The sequence below is a fragment of the Biomphalaria glabrata genome, chromosome 13, assembly GCF_947242115.1.
Source record: "Biomphalaria glabrata chromosome 13, xgBioGlab47.1, whole genome shotgun sequence".
Lineage (NCBI taxonomy): Eukaryota > Metazoa > Mollusca > Gastropoda > Planorbidae > Biomphalaria > Biomphalaria glabrata.
In genome coordinates, this window is record NC_074723.1 from 15,436,622 (window position 1) to 15,456,949 (window position 20,328).

At 36.4% G+C, this 20,328-nt stretch overlaps 2 protein-coding genes across 3 annotated transcripts in view; both read left to right on the plus strand.

Moving 5' to 3' along the window:
* Positions 1-909: 909 nt before the first annotated feature.
* The window catches only part of LOC106063726 (uncharacterized), a 33,191-nt gene continuing 13,772 nt past the window's right edge, over positions 910-20,328 (plus strand). Inside the window, exon 1 of one of the 2 annotated variants that reach the window (XM_056008680.1) lies at positions 910-1,022. The gene's annotated coding sequence lies outside the window, so the exon portion shown is untranslated. Of the gene's footprint in view, positions 1,023-9,620; positions 9,799-20,328 lie in introns of those variants that run through there. The other variant, XM_056008678.1, reaches the window with a different exon arrangement.
* Positions 13,969-15,455, plus strand: LOC129922465 (uncharacterized). Its single transcript, XM_056008681.1, has one exon. It carries the CDS (start codon positions 14,061-14,063, stop codon positions 15,453-15,455), a length of 1,395 nt encoding a protein of 464 aa, XP_055864656.1. The 5' UTR covers positions 13,969-14,060.

Sequence of the window (20,328 nt, forward strand, 5' to 3'; positions counted from 1 at the left end):
CGGTATTTAAAGCAGAGTTGATAGAACAGTGGTTCCCAAAACGTTTTCCTTAACGAAACACTTCGCACATCCGGAGTATTTAGCGGAACACTTCGCACATTCGGAGTATTTAGCGGAATACTTCGCACATTCGGAGTATTTAGCGGAACACTTCGCACATTCGGAGTATTTAGCGGAACACTTCGCACATTCGGAGTATTTAGCGGAACACTTTGCTAATTTTTCAGAGAGATTAAATTACGTGGTGGCCTACTAGTTAACTATTCCAGTAGTTCGTGGAACACTAGGGTTCCGCGGAACACAGTTCGGAAAACACTGCTCTAGAGATACATCCTTGGCAACAGTGATATTTTTGTTTCGCATTCCTAATCTTTCCCTTTCTTCCTCTGTTACTTATGTTTATTTCTTTAGGTTCCTTTATATAAGGTCATATATTTCTCTATATCTGTATCTTTTCTTTGTCTATGTTATTGTAATTTATTTCTAATAAATTAAAGAAAACCAGATCTTAAACATCAAAATGTACTACAGAGAGCAGATCTAATGTGTTTAAAATTGATGGTGGAAATCTCCAATATGTCGCTATGTAGCTGGGAAGGTGGGACCGCACTGGATATTGAACAAAATGCTTTTTTTTAAATAATAGAAATACCGTAGGCCTAATAATAATATCAGTTTTAGACCTTGTTTTTAAGCAATCATTCTGTTCTGTATCTTTTAAACAAAGTCTGCTGCTTTTTTGTCTGTATTTAACTCGATAAATTAACACGTGCACAGAATGTCAGTACTTGTGTGGGTCTATATTCTACCTTTCAATAAAGTTAATTAGACTGACACCGACATATTGTACAGGTCGTTGACGTTGTGTGTTTCTCTTGACTGAAACGTTTTGACAGTTTTGATGGGGCATCAACACTAACGAATTGGTCAGAAATACCTACAGGGACACAGTGTCACCGTGGATCATGTTTTCATATTATTGAAAATGAAGTAGATGAGGATTCATTCATTTAAATTCTGAGGTTAGTATTTTGTTTACAAAAATATTTTAAAAGTTTTTTTTTTTAATATTTCTTTTTTTTTTAATTTAATTTTTTTTAGTATACATTGTTATAAAGCGTACATCAACTCACTCTGTCTGTCTGTCTGTTTGGTGCAAATCTTGTACACGTTATTTCTCCCATTTCCTATTCTCGGATCAAGTTGAAACTTACCACAATTATTTATTATAAATAACAACATATGAATCAATTAAAAAAAAAACAGCTCACAGCTCAGCAGCAATAAAGGTGGTTAGAAGAAGAAGGAAAAAAACAACAATTAGTTAATTAATTAGTGGCAATTAATTAATTTTGTTTAGTATATAGAAAATGAAATCTTACACAATGAAATATTGAAATCCGCTGCCAATGACAGACGCAGACGGCGAAAAGAAAATCTTAATAGACTCCTATCTAGTCACTCGAAAAATAAAAATTCAAATAGCAAGACAAGTATTTCAATTCATAAATGGTATTCGCCCACCTATATTTGTCTTCATATTCGTCTGTATTAAATGTTTCAATGTATGCCCCCTTTGTGTGTATACATGTATGTTTCTTGTAATGTGAGTGTCTGTGCTAGGACAGTATTAACTAATTCTTCTTTTCACATAGACGATATCGCCTTAGCGTAAGATAAGCCTACATTTGCTTTACAAGTTTTAAACGACATATCGTTTCACAGTGGGTGGTCTAAGATGTGTTGGTCAAGCGATTTATATTTGTGGTGTAAATCTAGAAGTCAGTTCTAATCTTGCTGGCTATTTGTTGTTTTTTTTTTATTTGCAGCTTGGCCTATGACCCTTACCTTATTTCCTTTATAAGTGCTGGGTGCTACACATCCACTTGTGACTGGTGCTTAAAAAATGTGTTTCTGTTTTTTGCTTAGTCAGGCTTTAGTCAATGGGCTCAAGTAGGTTTACCTTTTTATTAAACTTACATCTATTAAAAAAGAAAAGTAAAGGCTTTCTTTCAGACCTTGCAGTGCATGGAGCAGATGATGTACAGCTCATCTGTTTCATTTCGGTTAACGAGGTTGGGGTGTGGCCAGCACAACGATCAACCGCCTTTACTTTCTCCAAATAATGTCAGGTACCATTTAGAGCAGTGATTCCCAAAGTGGTCTATATAGACCCCCAGGGGTCTACGAAGACCTCCAGGGGGTCCATGAAAGTGAAAACGTAAATTGGGGGTCTATGAGATGTCCATGGGGGTCTACGGTGGTGGATTTCAATTAAAGAAAGTTATAATTTTCACACTCCGTTAATGTAACTATTTCAAGCACGTATAAATATGTGTAATTTAGTTATAAATATTTGTCCTGCTATTGAAATGTAAAATTGTTGTATTTAATTTCAATACTTATGTAAATAGTCACTTTTGTCTACATGTAACTAATGTTTAACAAAAAGAAATCTAGATTTTACATCATAGATTATTTATTTCCTTGGTTAAATAATGCCTTTTTATGACCATATGAAACCAATTACACTGCAGGATTATTTGAGACGATGCTACCCTTGTAAAAAAATAAAGGTGATAAAAAATTTCAAAAACTCAAAAATAAAGTTCAGAATAAACCCACACAATCTTTCTTCAACATCATATAGAAAAGATGGTGATTTGTGAGTGTCTTATAAGATCTCTTTACCTATAGCCAAATATGGAATTCACTATAGATAAAGCATTGATTTTACCAGCCATTGAAGTAGTTTTAAAAACTGTTTTACATAAACGTAAATCTGTTATTATGCAAACATTTTCTTTAAGCAACACTACAATTCAAGGGCACATTGGTGGGATGAGCATTAAAGCTGCAAACTGCCTAATGGTCTTCTGCTCCATATTTATCCCCAGGGCTGACCCACGAAACCTTTCCCATGTTTGTGTATAGCTGCAAAGCAGCAGATTATTGAATTCAGTTTTCCTTTGGCTTGGTGGGCTGCAAGCCAAGGCTAATGAGTCCCTCCTGCCAAAGCTTACTGATTTAGGCACCAGTAACTCATCTTTGACCCTTCTCTAGAAACTGCTCTTTTCGAAAACTTTTAAAATTATATTTAAGGCGAATTGATTAATTAATTAATATTTAATGTTTGAAGGATTACTTCATAGAACAAAAAATTTCTATATGAAACATAATAACCGTAACAAATGATGAACATACAAAAAAAAAAAAAAAAAAACATTTCTAGTGTGTTTGGTGATTCCAGCAATACACATTTTTTATTTTTTTTTGGTTTAAATTTTATCAGTCAAAAACGATAGATCTCTGTAACTTTTTGTGTAGCTTTAAATTACTTTTTCACTCTTCGACTCACTGCAGTTAGAAATTAGTTTTAAAAATGAGTTTATGAATCTGCAAAAATTGCAATACAAGTTAAACAGGGGGTCTACCGAAAACCAGAAAACATGGCAAGGGGTCTACGAGACAAAAAAGTTTGGGAACCACTGATTTAGAGCTTTATAGAATAAGAACACTCAGAATCCCCCCCCCCCCGTTTGTTCTATCTCCGTCCAAGGAGCTGAATTTCACAACAACGGGTGTGATTAACGGGTGTGATTAACGTGTGTGATTAACGGGTGTGATTACATGATTATCTAGTTGACAGAAAACCTCCGTGCAGAGGTATCTGTAAAGATATAAGTGGTCAGTTATAAATGAACGTAACAGATACTAGAATTTACTGGCCAAAAGTATAATAATAGAGAATCTACGAAATCCGGGCCGTTTAACTGGAAATAAAAGAAAAAGAAACATGTCAAAAAACTATGTGGGAGAGCAAAAAGATGCGAAGGAAGCAATTTTAAAAAAAAGGGGGTGGGGGGGGGGGGGTTCTGTTTTATTGAAATTGAAAGGAGAAAAAAAAAAGAGGGATGGGGGTAACTGATCAAAATAAACAGTGTGTACCCTGCTAGCAAATCAACATGCGGTGTTGTATGCAAGTGTATAATGAGCTCAATACATATTTATGAATATTTTGTTGTTGCCAACTCTGATTTTTTTACACGTGTTTTCTCATTGCGCTAAACGTGCTCTAGTTATTAGTTATTTTGTACAGTTTTGATTGCACCCGGCTCATCCCTTGAACTTTAGAATGACCCCATTTTAAAAAAAAAAAACAATCGTCAAATGTAGGTCAAGTAAACGCAACAATGGGTTTGGCCTAATCATGTGATGGCTAGGTGACAGCAAATGTCAAGTGAAACAATTCTGATGAGGTTGTGCTCATTTGTAGTAAGATGGCCCTCTTTTGTTGACGGAAATTGAAATTCCACCTTAAGGGTTATTGCACTTGACTTTGTAAACCAAAACTTTAGTTGTTTCGAATATGTACATTACAACTGTATAATTATCTCTTTTGTATTGATTGTATTATTTATTTTATTTACGCGGCAATAACATCAGCAATGTTGGAAATCTTTATATCAGTAAAGACCATAGACTGTAAATATATAGTCTATAGTAAAGACTCAATCTAGTTTAACATTTGATTAATGTTACTTGCCTTGGAGATATTTGTCTAATTATAACCTTCTTCCAGACACATTTTTAATTTCCTAGAGCTTCACAGGACTGCGTTGAACTTTATTGTCAAGTTAAATTAGTGGAAATTCTTTCCAACTGTGCAATATTTAAAATTTAAAAAAAACTGGAGCTGAGCATTTGTAAATAAGCTGGTTAAATGAAAAAAGGTGGGTTTTTTTCTGTTACCATGGCTGGGTCGTAGGGAGCATAGCTGGCGCCCTGGGACGGTATCTTGTTGGCGCCCTCCCTTTTTTTATGAACATCTTACAGTAATAAAGGCTTATATATATAGAATGTATTTTATTATAAGAATATAATAGAAATAACATTTGAATATATTACTTTACTAAATTATCTACAATAATTCCGCTGTTGCAAATACTAGACTAGTTTTCTTGCAATAAAAGAACATCTATTTTCGCAACCTTTTTTAGCACCCAGAAGGTGAGAAGGAGCGGGCGTCCCACAGTTTGAGAAACGCTGGCCTAAAAAATCAAACAAAACACACAAAAGGAGAACTAACATTATTCTAAGATGTATGAATATAATATTAATCTTAAATCAAAATCAAGAAAAAAAGCCTACCTAATTATTTTATTAAACTCTGTTATAACGGTTTTACTCAAATACACTAATTTATAATCTAGAATCAGATAGTCACAAGATACCTTTGTAAACTGCTTATCATAAAAATCACTTCATCATGCATTATTTAAAAGGAAAAATTGAAAAAAAAAACCAACAACTTTTAAATGTGCAAAGTTTCAACTTAATCCTAGAATGGAAAGTTGGGGGGTGGGGGTGGAATATCGTGTAGGCTACAAATTTGTACCACACAGTCAGAGTCTGTGTTGATATAATCTTGGTAATCCGTTATCGAAGAATGATCTATGTAGGCCTACTTATGTCTAAACTAAAATCGTAGTTAGCTTTATAACACTTTGTGTCTTGAGCATAGTGTTGTTAGAGACAACCAAGCTTTCATAACAAACACGACATGGATGGAGTGTACAGCAAGTTACGCTTTGCGAGAAATCGACACTATACTTAGTGGAGCGATAATGTTTGATGAGCCCTGGTATTTATGTTATTTTTAGCGCCCCCGAACGGAGAATAGCCGCTTTTAGTTTTGTGTGGTCTGTCTGTCCGTCCGTCCGTCTCTTTTATATCTCGTAAACTAAAAAGATATTGAAAATCCGACATCATGACATTTAGATCTTTCGCTTCTGAAAGCGAAAAAAAACTTTTTTTTTTTTTATAAAAATACACCATTTTTACAACTATTCATTATTAATTGTAAAAAAAAAACAACAAAAAAAAAACAAAAAAACTGGAGACCGTTTATCAAGAAAAATATATATGTACCATATTTTTAACACATTTATGTAAACATATAAGATTTTTTGTAAGCAAATTTTCTATCAAAATTATATTACAAAATTCAGTACTTTTTGTCATACTAACTACATACTGGTACATTTAAAAAAAAATTATAACTTTTTTTTAAAGAGAAAAAATGCATATAAGTGGAATATAATTTTAAAACAACAATTAAAAAGTAGTGTTTCACATAACACACGTGAACTGCGTAATAACATATATAATTTGGAACACTTAACTAAAGGGAAATTAATTTTTTTAGGGAAAAATTGTATTTGTTGAGACTTTGAATGAGAGATTGGCCCTTTACAAAATAATTAGATGAATTAGATAATCATTCAATAACATCAGTTAGGCCAGGTTCACATTTCACTTCACCTTTACCTATCCCTTAGTCCAGCGATTCTCAACCTTTTATGCTCGGCGACCCCTTTTTACAATCCCCTACACTGCGCGACCCCCCCCCCCCCCGAACACACACACAGCAATAGAAGAATGGACAAAAACAATCCATTTTTTCAATGGTCTTAGGCGACCCCTGGCAAATCGTCAACCAACCCTGAAGTGGGTCGCGGTCCACAGGTTGAGAACCCCTGCCTTAGTCTGTTGGACGGTTGGGGCACCACACAAGATGTCAGCCGTCTTTGACTTTCCTCTCTGTCTTTTGCCTTTGATAGAATTTCATTCACTTGCAGGCCTGTCGATGTGATGTGGTCTTCCCATCGCTTTTTCTCTTCCTCTTCATCTTCTTCCTGGTACTGTTCCCTCAAGGAATGTCTTTTCGAACCATGAGGACCATGTGATGTGGCCATAGAGTTTGAGTTTTCGTTTTTTACAGTGCTTATCAGGTGTTGTGGGCTAATGTAAACTGACTTCGATTCTTACTAATTATTACTTCTCATTAGCCACAGAACATTATAAATTAGAATATACTTAATAACTAAGTTCACTTGTATACAATGACACTTTATTTCTCACTAGGAAATCCGTCCAGTCTTCCTAAAACGTCGCTATTTCTAATTACTATTCAACTACTATTCAAAACAGCCTACTTCTAGATTAACGCCATGTTGGTCTCTTGTTCGCCCAAGTCTAATACGTCATTAGTCTTATTACTACGTCACTACTTATACCGCCGCTAAAACATACACAATATATTTGTCTAACAAAACTAACCTACTCTCTAATCTAGTACATAACACAGGTCATCATGGGGTCCAATAGCTGTATTAATCCTGTTTCTAATTTCTTCATTCGTGATTCGGTCTTTGTAAGTGACAACAAGGATTTTACTTTTTCTTCATAACTATCAGTTCATTGAATACACATGAATTATAACAATGTAATAATAATGACATTAATAAATCTTCTTATCCTATGGAATGAAGTCGTTAGTCGAACTAACAATACATCAGTATCGTCAACACTTTCGACACGAGCACGTCTCTTCTCTTTGTATGGACGGAGATAGGGTTGTAATTGTGGACAGTTTGTAGTTCATAGTTTCTTGATATTCTGTCTGAAAATATTGAAACCTGCATTTTTACCTACCTGCACGGACCACTTCAGAGGTGATTTTGAGTTTGTGTTTCCACACAGACTGTCTTTGTAACCTTGTTTTTATTTTTTTTATATTTTTGGTCTATTTTGGATCTGTACAATGTTGATTTAAGAAAGTTCGAAGATATTTTAAGATTTCTATAAATAGTGCTAGTTATCTATGTCATTCGTGATAGATACCTTTGTTAGACAGCCAAGAAATAAAGTGTCATTTCAAAATGAGCCGAGTCTATGCACCGGTTATGACTCTTTATTTATAACCTCTGGGGCAAAGTGTAGGGTAGAGAGGATAGGTAGAAGTAGCTGTGGCAATTGTGTCACTTGTTTTATAGGATCAATGATGTGGCAAAATACAAAGGATTGTGTAGATAGTGTAGTAGATGTTATGACTTGAGAGAGGTACACTTTTTATGTGATATACGCAAATGTTTATAGTGAATATGATAGACCAAACTAACAGCACACTTAATGTTCCAAAGATATTAGATACAGAATTTCTGTGAACACTGACTTGAACTAAATTAGATGTCAAATGTTTGTTTGTTTGTGATTGATGTAATTGTGGATGCACTTCCCTTTCTTAACTCAGCATGGAGAACGACCCATTGAATTTCTATTGACTTTCTAATTGAATTCATGGATTAGTAGATTAAATATAGATATGCGTAAAGTGATACGTAATCTAGGCGTATGTTAGTTTTTTTTTTTTTTTTAAGAGAGCTCTGTAAATTACAATACAAGAACGCTGGTATGTTTCAACATGGCATTTCTCCATACTCGTGCCTGCTTAGAACTAATAAATGTACCCTTTCTCATATATATACACGTGTGCGTGTGTGTATATGTGTGTGCGTGTGTATGTGTATCCTCTCTAAATGAACGTAATAAATGTTCATTACAGCTTGAGGAGGAATGAAAACAATATGTATATCCTCTCTAAATGAACGTAATAAATGTTCATTACAGCTTGAGGAGGAATGAAAACAATATGTATATCCTCTCTAAATGAACGTAATAAATGTTCATTACAGCTTGAGGAGGAATGAAAACAATATGTATATCCTCTCTAAATGAACGTAATAAATGTTCATTACAGCTTGAGGAGGAATGAAAACAATATGTATATCCTCTCTAAATGAACGTAATAAATGTTCATTACAGCTTGAGGAGGAATGAAAACAATAGAACGAGTACACGACTATTTCTATATTTATAATTACAAACTTATTCTCGAAAGCAGAAACGAATTTTTATATCTATAGCTATATGACATATGAAGCTTGTTATACAGTAAATATAATTACTTTAAAAAAAAATACATCATTGATAATACTTGGTCGTTGGTTTGAAACACCAAACAGCTTGTACAACTAACCAATGTAGGCGTATTCAATTCTTTATGAAATAAACTTGAAATAAATTTGAAAACACAACTTAAGCCACCCATCTAAAACCGGCCCCATGACAAGTGGTAGGCTCAATATGAGTTGGGTACCTGACATTAATTCACTTTCACCTTCACCTATCCCTTAGTCTGTAGGACTGTTGGGACACCACACGTCTTTCTCCATTCCTCTCCGTCTTTTGCCTTGGATAGAACTTCTTTCAATGTCAGGCCCGTCCATTCTTTGATGTTGTCTTCCCATCGCAACATTGGGGGAAGTAAAAGCGGTTGGTTGTTGTGCTGGACACATGACACCCTCGTTGACCGTCGTCATAGAAACAGATAACTTTTGCATCATCTGCCCTATAGATCGCAAGGTCTGAAAGGGAAACTTTACCATATTAACGAGAAACGTATATAAAAAGAAAATGTGTAGGGCCTACTGTGCGTGTCTGTGTGGGTGAGGGAGGCGGGGGTGGTCGGGTTGTTGCCTAGTGTGACTATATTAGCAACTGCCTGTTAGAGAGAGTCTGCCTCCAGGTGACAACATCCCCTCGGTCTTTCTGTTTTTCTTTCTTAGACCAAACAAAACATTGTAGGCCTACTCCCTATCGTTGTCCACCTGCACCCACCCGGCGGCGTCACAGAACACATAATTGTGTCACCAAGTTCAAGGTTGCCTGAACAAAAGATTGGTACACATTCAGATAAAAACGTGACCAGTGACTAAATCTAGAAGTGACCGCGTCCGCCATAGAGCGCGTGTGTGGTTCTAATGCGGGCATGCTCTAACTTGAGTACGGATTAGCCATCACAAACTCAAATGAGAACTTTGCAAAGAAAACATTCATCTCAAGATATATTTTGACAATGCTACAGTTTTTGTTTGGAACAAAGTTTTCTCAATAGTGAGTTTGCATTATTTGTTAATAAGCATTTTATTATTTTAGTCTAAAAACGTAGAAGGTATTTGTTTGAAAGTAAAGAGATATCTTGACGAATATTTGCGATATTATTTGAATTAAATTCTACAAGATCTAAAAAGCGTGTAACGGTCCTAATTATTGTGTCGTGTGTAGTAATCAATTTCACTGGACTGCTAGGTCAGAGTGTGAACACAGAAAGCTTAGTGTAGACCTATGATATACAAGAAATGGTTTTATTTTAATATATTGAGTTAAACTTTCTATCTTGACATAAATAGTTTCTTTACCGTTGGATGATTTAGGTCCTAATTGGTTATTGGAGGACAAAGTCAATGTTTAACCCTTTGATGCTAAAATATATACAATGTTTTTAAAATTACGTTTTAAATTTAGGCCTATACCATTTAGGCCCATCATTGTTGAGCTAGAAATATATTTTTTTCTTTAAGGCCCAAAGGTAGCTAAACAATACATTCACTCTTCATTGTTGACCAGCAGAGTATGTAGAATTTTTTATTCGTCAGCTGTTTCACTGTTGAAATAGATCTGTATATTAAACGTAAAATTTTTAGTTGGATAACCATAATTTAGAAATTTCTAGGTTTTCTTAAAAATCAATTTAATTTTAAGTTTTAAATGTCAACAATTTAATATATCCTTTTATACTTTTATTACAAGAATATATACCGTACCTATAAACATGCCCATTATGGCCAAATACCGTTTTTGATTAGGGTTATCCCCCATTGCAGCCCTAAATAGCCCCATGTGGGCCCTAATGGGCGTGGTTATCGTTTGCACATTAGGGCCCCAATAGGGGCAGCCCTAATCGTGCCAATATCGGCCCAGAATGGGTAAAACCACTTTCGGATTCATGAGGGATTTCCAGAATCGCGCCGTAATCAAGCCCATACTAGCCCCAATGGTTTAGTAACTGACATTTTAATCGGGGCTCAATTAGGGATAACCCTTATTGTGCCAATATCGTTCCGATGCTGGCCCCAATGGTTTAGTAAATGCATTTTGTGTGGGTTGTAGATTTTGTCACTTTGAATTATTCAATAATAACTAGAGTTTGTGCGCTTGTATTCAGACATTTGTCTTCTCTGTTTTCATTATCATGTGACATGTTCGGGGTTTGGATAGATAATCCTAATATATCCTATAGGATGGAGTGCAGTGTTCCCAGATAGGAAGCGCTCCTTAGTTATTCTTTTATATGGTTGTTTTGTGGCTTGTATCTTGTTCCGTCTTCAGCTTTGAAGAGCATGGTCGACGTTCTCCACAATAGACATCGTTCTTAACTGCAGTGTCATATTTCCATTCAATTCGTGACCTCAATCGTTAATGCTTCTTGGATGAGTCAACGTCAAATAACATGATTGTTTGAAGACACTACATCACTGTTTGGTGATCCCAATATGATATTGATATTCGATTTATAATTGGTTTAACTGTTTAAGTAATAATTGTGGTTTGTCAATGACTTCGTAGCTGAGAAATCTTGGGATCTTGCGACGAACCGACCAATCCAAATATAATGCACATTAGATAGGACAAATCATTACTTAGTCCAATTTAACAGTTGGTCTACAGACTTCTTTAAACATAGCTGCATCATTACATGAGGGAACACTTCCTTTTTTTTAAGTTCAGGGTCCCGTTTTAGATTTACACGGACGTATGTTCACACTAGTTCGACTTCTATCGGACTATAAAATTTGTTTGTTAATCTCTTTGTGTGTAAAGAGGATTATTACAGAAGCACAGTGAACTGCTTTAAGCTAATCCATTATTTCGGATTATGTGGCTTTAATAATAAGTTAAGTACGTAAAGGTCTTTATGAAAGGTGAGGTGAGACCAAGTTAACGGGACTTACCGACATTTAATGTGGCCCATCCGACAGCCCCACCGACCCACCCACCGGACAGTTGCTCATACAGTCAGTCCGCCCTGCTGTTTACTCATTCTCCCATGTTTGGCAACCAGGTCAGTTTTTTTTTTTTTTTCATTTCCTCTCATTGTGTTCTTGGATCCACTGAAGAGCAGTTTGGTTACTATTATTGTTAAAGTTCATAAGAATTACACAGTATCAAAGCAAACAAGCTTTTAATTTTAGTCTACAGTAGATTTTTAAAGTAGATTTGTATATGTATGTCGGAATATATCAAGCTTTTTTTTTTGTTGTTAATTTAAGCCGGTTGGGGGGGGGGGGGAGGAGACTAAAATACGACTTTCTTGTGCGTTGCTCATGCGGTTCGGTTCCATATAAAACGATCTAATCACTGGGCCGATCTCGACACAGAAGGAACTAGCATAGGCCTACATGTTAAAAATATGCAGACCGCCGCCTTTGGCTTGAGTGCGGGTGATAAAGAAATAAGAGAGAGATATGCATATAGGCTAAACGTTCTCAAACTATTTTGACTCCTTGTTCAAACATTGATTTTAAGTTCATCGCTTGTGGGCATTTCAATATGCTGCTCCTGTTGAAACCTGCATTATGGATTCATCTGTGATTGGGATCTTACTATGCCCACGCGCAAAAGGGTTTACCTAAATGAAGAATGTCTTCAAATCTTTGCTTTATGTCCTCGTAATAGACCTATTAAATATTTAGTGAGGGGCGAGTGTCGTGTAGTATAGACAAGTGTCTATCTCTTTCTCCTAACTCTGTTTTTTTTTATTTCCTCTACTGGTAGTACGTGTACGGGGCGAGAGTGTCTTTTATTTTTTGTTTTGAATTGTTTTGCTACGTCACAAAGTCCGGTGACATCTATCGGTCATTCTTTGTCATGAGGCAGTTCACCCTCTAGTTTTGGTTGTAGCGGACGGTGTGTTGGCTCGTAAAACGTTATTTGTCTGTACCTGTTTCTCGGACTTATTTTTCAGTTGGATTTTTGGGACCCCTGTTTAGGGTGAGTTATTCGTTTGTGATATCTATTATTGTATGTTGTATGAGGTTGTCACTATTTCTATTTTTAGTGTAGAAGTTGAGAGTATTGTGTTTATTTCGTTTTTAGGGTGCCAGTGTTGGAGTTGTGGGCGTCGCTTGCCGTCTCAGAAATACATATTGCAGTTTTTTTTCATTGTCATTGTCAAACTTTACTATTACCAAGGTTGGCAGTGTTGTGACGCCAGTCGGTCAGAGTCTGGTGGACCATAAAGCCAGGGTGACAAGTTAATAGCCGTAGCAAAGGTGCTTAAATTAATTATTGTATAATATCTTTATATATACCTATTATATATATATATATATATATATATATATATATATATATATATATATATCTAATATATATACTGTCTATTTGTCATCCTCATTGTACATACACATATATGTTTCATACAATTAAATTCATTTATTTTTGTTGTTATTTAAACTATTCACCTAGTTGTTTACTGTATGTACGACTGTGTGTGAGTGATGTTCTTGTCAGGTTGAACCCCGGGACCTTAACAGTATATAGCTAGTTAAAAACGCAAATAAATCCTAAACCTGACAAATGGGGGCTCAGAGTCCGGCTGTGACTACTAGGTCATAGATTGTCTTATCTAGTCTTGTTATCTTATAAAATAAAAAAATATATATACTGACTAATACCCCTTTATTGTATTTATATTTGATGTATTGGGTACAATTTGCTGAAGAAAAAAAAATTGTTTGTGTACTTCTCATAATTGTTTGGACATCAAAAGTAGCAGAGGCTTGAAACATTGTTAAATTTATCATTAATTTGTTTGAATTCACCTCCATATTACCATATGTGTTGATTGTTGATATTGAGGATTGTACCAATGCTAAATTCATCATTTATGACTTTGAACTCATCATCATATGACTATAGGTGTTGATATTTCAAGATTGTTATTTATATTCATTTATTTAATTTTTTCTTTCATGTAATTTTGTGCTTCACTTATGACCGAGTGACGAGTGTCTTCTCGCTCCCGACAACAGACAAGTGTGTGGGGATTGACCGTTGATACATGTGTTAGAGGCCATCGTTCCTGTGTTGGTGTTTTGGAAGTCCCTGTAGCAGCTACCTTTCTACGCATCGGCCTGGAGTGAGGCGTTTTCTCTCCGACGTTGGATACTGCTCAGATAGGTTTTCTCTTTCTTTGCCATACGACACACTCATAGGTTGTAGTTTACATCTTATGTGTGTATATTATAGTATATCATAGTAATAATAATAATAGTATTAGTTGATTTAGCTTAACACAGTAAGGCACTTAGACCATGGAAACCAGGTTAACGGTAACGTCACAATTTATTAGTGATGGCCGTGCTATGGGGTACGAAGGGGAAAGGCTAGAGAAATATGTGAAGGAACGGAAAGCTGAATATGATAGAGATAAGGAAGAGGCGAAGGCAGAAGAAGAGGCTAGAAAGAAAGAGGCGAAGGCAGAAGAAGAGGCTAGAAAGAAAGAGGCGAAGGCAGAAGAAGAGGCTAGGAAGAAAGAGGAAGAAGAGAGATTTCAACGTGATGAGAAGGCCAAACGCGAGGAGCACGAAAGATGGAAGGAGAGAGATGCCAAGGAGTCAATCAAGAGGAAAGAGGAGTTGGAACTGGCTAGGCTTAAAGAAAAGTCTGCGCCAGAGGCAGGCTGGGCGGCAGGACAGTCAGGGGATGTGCGATACAAGAATGTCTTAGACAGGCTTGACAAGAGTTTCCAGGGAATGAAAGATGATGACGACCTCCTAGCTTACCTAACACACTTTGAGGCCGTTGCAGCAAGGTGCAAAATAGAGAGAAAAGAGTGGTCCTTGCTGTTGTCATATAAACTGACCACCGCACTCAGAAACTTCATGCTAAGGGACAGTCTGTTCCTTAGCGAGAATTATGAAGAAGTCAAGACTGCACTTCTTCGCCATGCAGATATCAACGCGGAAACCTGCCGCAAAAGATTCCATCTCGTGAGACCAAGTCAAAACGACTTTAGGAGATATGTAACAGAATTGAGAACAGCATTAGACAATTGGTGCAAGATGGCCGAAGTCGGTAAAACAGTGGAGGAGTTAAAAGACCTGTTGATCAAAGATAGGATCTTAGAAAGTGTTTCGAGTGACGTATACAGGCAACTAGTTTTGAGCAAGCACAGAACAGTAGATAATATGCTAGAAGTTATAGAAGGATTTAAGGTAGCTGGTTCTGATGTGTCCATTTGTAAGGAAGAAAGTGTATATGTTGCAGCAGCATGCAGTGAGTCGGAGTCAGATGTGTCTATTTGTAAGGAAGAAAGTGCGCATGTTGCGGCAGCGTGTCGTGAGCCTGTGAGAAATAGAAGTCCAGGGATTGAGAGTAACTTAATTATTTGTTTTAAGTGCAAGAGGGGAGGCCACAAAGCGTCAGAATGCCCTCAACGTTCGCAACTAAACTCTAGTCCTGCTTCTGATGTTAGATATAGGAACGCACCCACAATCTCCACTAACACACAAAGGCCCAGTAGAAATGCATCACAAGGTCGCTACCAAAGGCAGTTTGATGGTAACGGTCGAAGAATCCGCGGCAATAGTGTGGGGAGACAAAGTTATGCTACATACGAGAATTCTTACAATAACAGGCACAGTAGAACGGGTGGTACTGCGGCATACCAAAACAGAGATCAAGGCCCAGGAGGGTCTTATAGATGACTGAGTGGTCCTCACAATATTCAAAATTGTGGAAATTGTACTTTAGGGAAAGGAGATGAGTATTTTTCCCCCTGTAAGAGAAAAACTTTTTCATATGTGGATAAGACATTACGTGATAAGTCTGTGGGTAAGCTGAAGTTTGAAAAGGGGAGAGTAAATGGGATAAGTGTGTCTGTTTTGAAAGATTCTGGTTCGAGTGTTATAGGAATTAGAAGCTCATTAGTTGGTGAGAAAGACATGATTCCTGGTACTTATAAATTAAAACTTGTTGATGGGACAGTGAAGGATTATCCATTGGCATGTGTGAGTATTGAGTCGGATTACATTGTCGGTAAATATGTCGTAGCTTGCTTTAAAGATCCGGTTGCAGATTTAATTCTTGGGAATGTTGACAGTAATGTGAGTCGTGAGTTTAATTGCTCAGCAGTAACTAGGTCAATGACAAATAAGGAGATTGAGGGCGGCACTGTAAGTGATTGTGGAGTATTGGAAGAATGTCGAGATGTGCTAGGTACAAGCGAAGAATTTTTATGTGAACAGTTGAGTGATCCGTCTTTAAAAGATCTATGGGAGCGACATGTGGACAGTTGTGTAGATAATAAAAAGAATGGAAGTGTGGAATATAAAGTGTTTGATAGACTATTGTACAGAGTGTTTAAGGGAAAGTTTGGTGAGGAAGAAAGACAGTTAGTTGTACCTTCAGCTAAGAGAGAAATTGTGTTGAAAACCGCTCATGAGAGTATGTTGGCAGGACATTTGTCATTAAGAAAGACTAAAAGTAAAATCTACAAATATTTTTTCTGGCAAGGTTTAGATAGAGACATAAAAGAGTTTGTGAGGTCGTGTGATATTTGTCAGAAAGCTAGGATGCCACGTCGTTGTGACAGAGTGGAGCTTGGCCAAATGAATGTTATTACCACTCCGTTTTATAAAGTTGCAACAGATATTATTGGCCCATTGGAGTTAACTGACAATAAGAATAGGTATATTTTGACAGTAGTAGATGTTGCTACGAGATGGCCAGAAGCGATACCACTGAGAAATATAAACACAGAAACAGTTATCGAAGCACTAACTAGTATTTTTTGTAGAATTGGGCTACCGACTGAAATTTTAAGTGATCAAGGCCCACAGTTTACTTCGGAATTGTACAATCAGGTCTGTAATTTTTTCTCTGTCAAACCAGTGCATTCTACCATTTACCACCCGAGCTCTAATGGGATGGTTGAACGACTTAATTCTTCTTTAAAATCCTTTCTAAGGAAAGTGTGTCAGGATAGCCCTTGTGATTGGGACCGGAAAGTCAACGCAGCACTGTTCGCCTACCGAGAGGTTCCTAACGAAACAACGGGAATGTCACCATTTGAGCTTGTCTACGGAAGACAAATGAGGGGCCCTTTGGCTATCTTAAAGCAAGTGTTCGTAAATAACGAAGAGGAAAATGGGTACAAGAATGTATTCAGTTATTTACTGGATTTGAAGACAAGATTATCTGAGGTGACTGCTATTGCTAATTTCAACAGTAAGGCAAACAGAAATAAATACAAGAAACAATATGACAAATACTCATCGAGGCGTGATATAAATGTGGGTGACTGTGTTTTAGTCCTCAAACCACACAGAGACAGTAAGCTGTCCGTGTTTTGGCAGGGCCCGTATAAGGTTCTAAACAAGATTTCCCAATTTAATTATGTTATCCAGAAAGAAAATATGACAAAGATATATCATATAAACAGACTTATGAAATACCATTGTAGGGTAAAGAAGGGAGATAACCTAATTGTTGCAGATGAAAATAGAAATGAACTTTTGTCAGCTAATATGGTTTCAGTTGTAGGGGAGGAAGACGTTGCTGAGCAGGATGAATATAATGATGATATGCTACCTAACATTCCAACGCTAGAAATTACGCAGAAAGAGAAGATTCACGAGGATGTCTTCACACAGGTCAAAATTAACCCCAATTTGAACCATATGCAAAAGATGCAAGTAAATGAAATTTTAACAGAGTATAGAGACATTATATCCAATGTTCCTGGCAGGGCCACAGTCGAAAAGTTTAAAATTAAATTGATTGATAAGAAGCCTATAGCTCTGAAACCATATGCGGTGCCCATTCATATGAAAGAGAAAGTGAAGCAAGAAATCGACAACATGTTAGAATTGGGAATTATAGGGCCGACGGACTCCCCTTATGCAGCGCCAGTTGTTATAATTAAGAAGAAAGATGGCACACTCCGCCCTTGTATAGATTTTAGAAAATTAAATAATATTACTGAAATACCTGCTGAGGTAATTCCTGAACAAGAAGATTTGTTTAACATGTTGTATAAAGCCAAGTACTTTACATTGGTGGACCTAACAAAGGGTTACTGGCAAATTCCGATCAGTGAAACGAGCAAACCTTTTACAGCGTTTAGAGTTCTTGGGGAGCATTATATGTTCCACTACTTACCCTTTGGGTTGAGCGGTGCTCCAAGTCATTTTAATAAGGTTGTTAAGAGTATGCTAAGGGGAGTAGAAAATGTATTGTTCTACTTCGATGACATTTGTATTTTCAGTGAAGACTGGGAATCACACTCGAAAAGTGTCAGAAATGTTTTTTGCGCTCTAAGAGAGAACGGCTTTACACTAAAACCAGATAAACTTGAGGTGGGCTACACTAGTGTTAAATTTCTGGGTCATAATGTGGGACAGGGAGTTATCAAACCTGATCCTAGCAATGTAAAAAAGATCATGGAATTTAAAACACCCACTACAAAGAAAGAAATACGTAGTTTGATTGGTCTGATAAATTATTACAGCAAATTTATTCCGAGTTACGCGGATTTAGTATTCCCCTTTACAGAGTTACTACGTCGGGGCAAGTCTATAAGAGTGGACTGGAACTATGAGTGTGCGGAGGCATTGAATAGAGTGCAGACTTGTTTGAGTAAGTATCCTATTCTTCGTTTACCTGACCCTTCTCTATCTTTTTTTCTTCAGACCGATGCTTCAGATAAAGGAATTTCTGGTATTCTCTGTCAGTGTATCAAAGGTGTGTTACATCCCATAAAGTACGTAAGCCGTAAGTTGTTGCCTCGGGAGCAGAAGTACTCTATTATTGAACGGGAAGGATTAGCCATAGTATATTCTGTTAAGAAACTGGACAGGTATTTAGCAGGTAAAACATTTCACCTGCTGACTGATCACAAGGCCTTATCGTATCTCAGGAGCACAAACTTTACAAATGCACGTATCACAAGATGGGCATTGATGCTACAAGACTACTCCTTTGACGTTGCCCACGTAAAGGGAGAGCACAATCTGCTGGCTGATCTTTGTTCAAGATTGATATAGACTTCCATCCGCCATTTATATTATGTCTCTATGTGTTATAACATTTGAACTTGTGTTTTATATTATGCAAATGATACTAATTTCAAGAATATAATGTGTATTTATCTACCATGAATATAAGTTGGTATATTATATTAATGTTGTATTTGTAAATATGATTTTGTAATATAACTTGGTTCTTGGCCCAAGTTGATATGGATCACCTTAAAAGTCAAGGTAACCAACTTTTCTTTGTTATTGGATTTTCATCTTGACGTGTATTGTGTCTCCTTGGTTCATTAATTGGTGACTCCCCATCATTTTTTTTCTTCCATTATTACATTTTGAAATGTGACATAGATGCACTTATGATCATTTTGTTCTTCCTTGTTCTTTCTACAAAGTTTTGTCTTCGAAAGGATTTTTGATGACTGGAATTTCTTTCAAAATTTCCAGTTCGTCGAGGAGGGGGGATGTCGTGTAGTATAGACAAGTGTCTATCTCTTTCTCCTAACTCTGTTTTTTTTTATTTCCTCTACTGGTAGTACGTGTACGGGGCGAGAGTGTCTTTTATTTTTTGTTTTGAATTGTTTTGCTACGTCACAAAGTCCGGTGACATCTATCGGTCATTCTTTGTCATGAGGCAGTTCACCCTCTAGTTTTGGTTGTAGCGGACGGTGTGTTGGCTCGTAAAACGTTATTTGTCTGTACCTGTTTCTCGGACTTATTTTTCAGTTGGATTTTTGGGACCCCTGTTTAGGGTGAGTTATTCGTTTGTGATATCTATTATTGTATGTTGTATGAGGTTGTCACTATTTCTATTTTTAGTGTAGAAGTTGAGAGTATTGTGTTTATTTCGTTTTTAGGGTGCCAGTGTTGGAGTTGTGGGCGTCGCTTGCCGTCTCAGAAATACATATTGCAGTTTTTTTTCATTGTCATTGTCAAACTTTACTATTACCAAGGTTGGCAGTGTTGTGACGCCAGTCGGTCAGAGTCTGGTGGACCATAAAGCCAGGGTGACAAGTTAATAGCCGTAGCAAAGGTGCTTAAATTAATTATTGTATAATATCTTTATATATACCTATTATATATATATATATATATATATATATATATATATATATATCTAATATATATACTGTCTATTTGTCATCCTCATTGTACATACACATATATGTTTCATACAATTAAATTCATTTATTTTTGTTGTTATTTAAACTATTCACCTAGTTGTTTACTGTATGTACGACTGTGTGTGAGTGATGTTCTTGTCAGGTTGAACCCCGGGACCTTAACAGTATATAGCTAGTTAAAAACGCAAATAAATCCTAAACCTGACAGCGAGTTAATTATTATTCTAATTATCTTAACGGATAAACTGGCTTTTAGCGAAGTTATTTTAATTGTTTACAATTTTTTCTGCGGGTCCGCGGACCACAGTTTGAGAACGACTGATATCGGCACCTTTCTGAAAGGGGTGCCACTGATATAGTTCATTTCAAAATAAGATAAAAGTGGCAATGTACAATTAGTCCATTTTTTTAAAACCGATTCC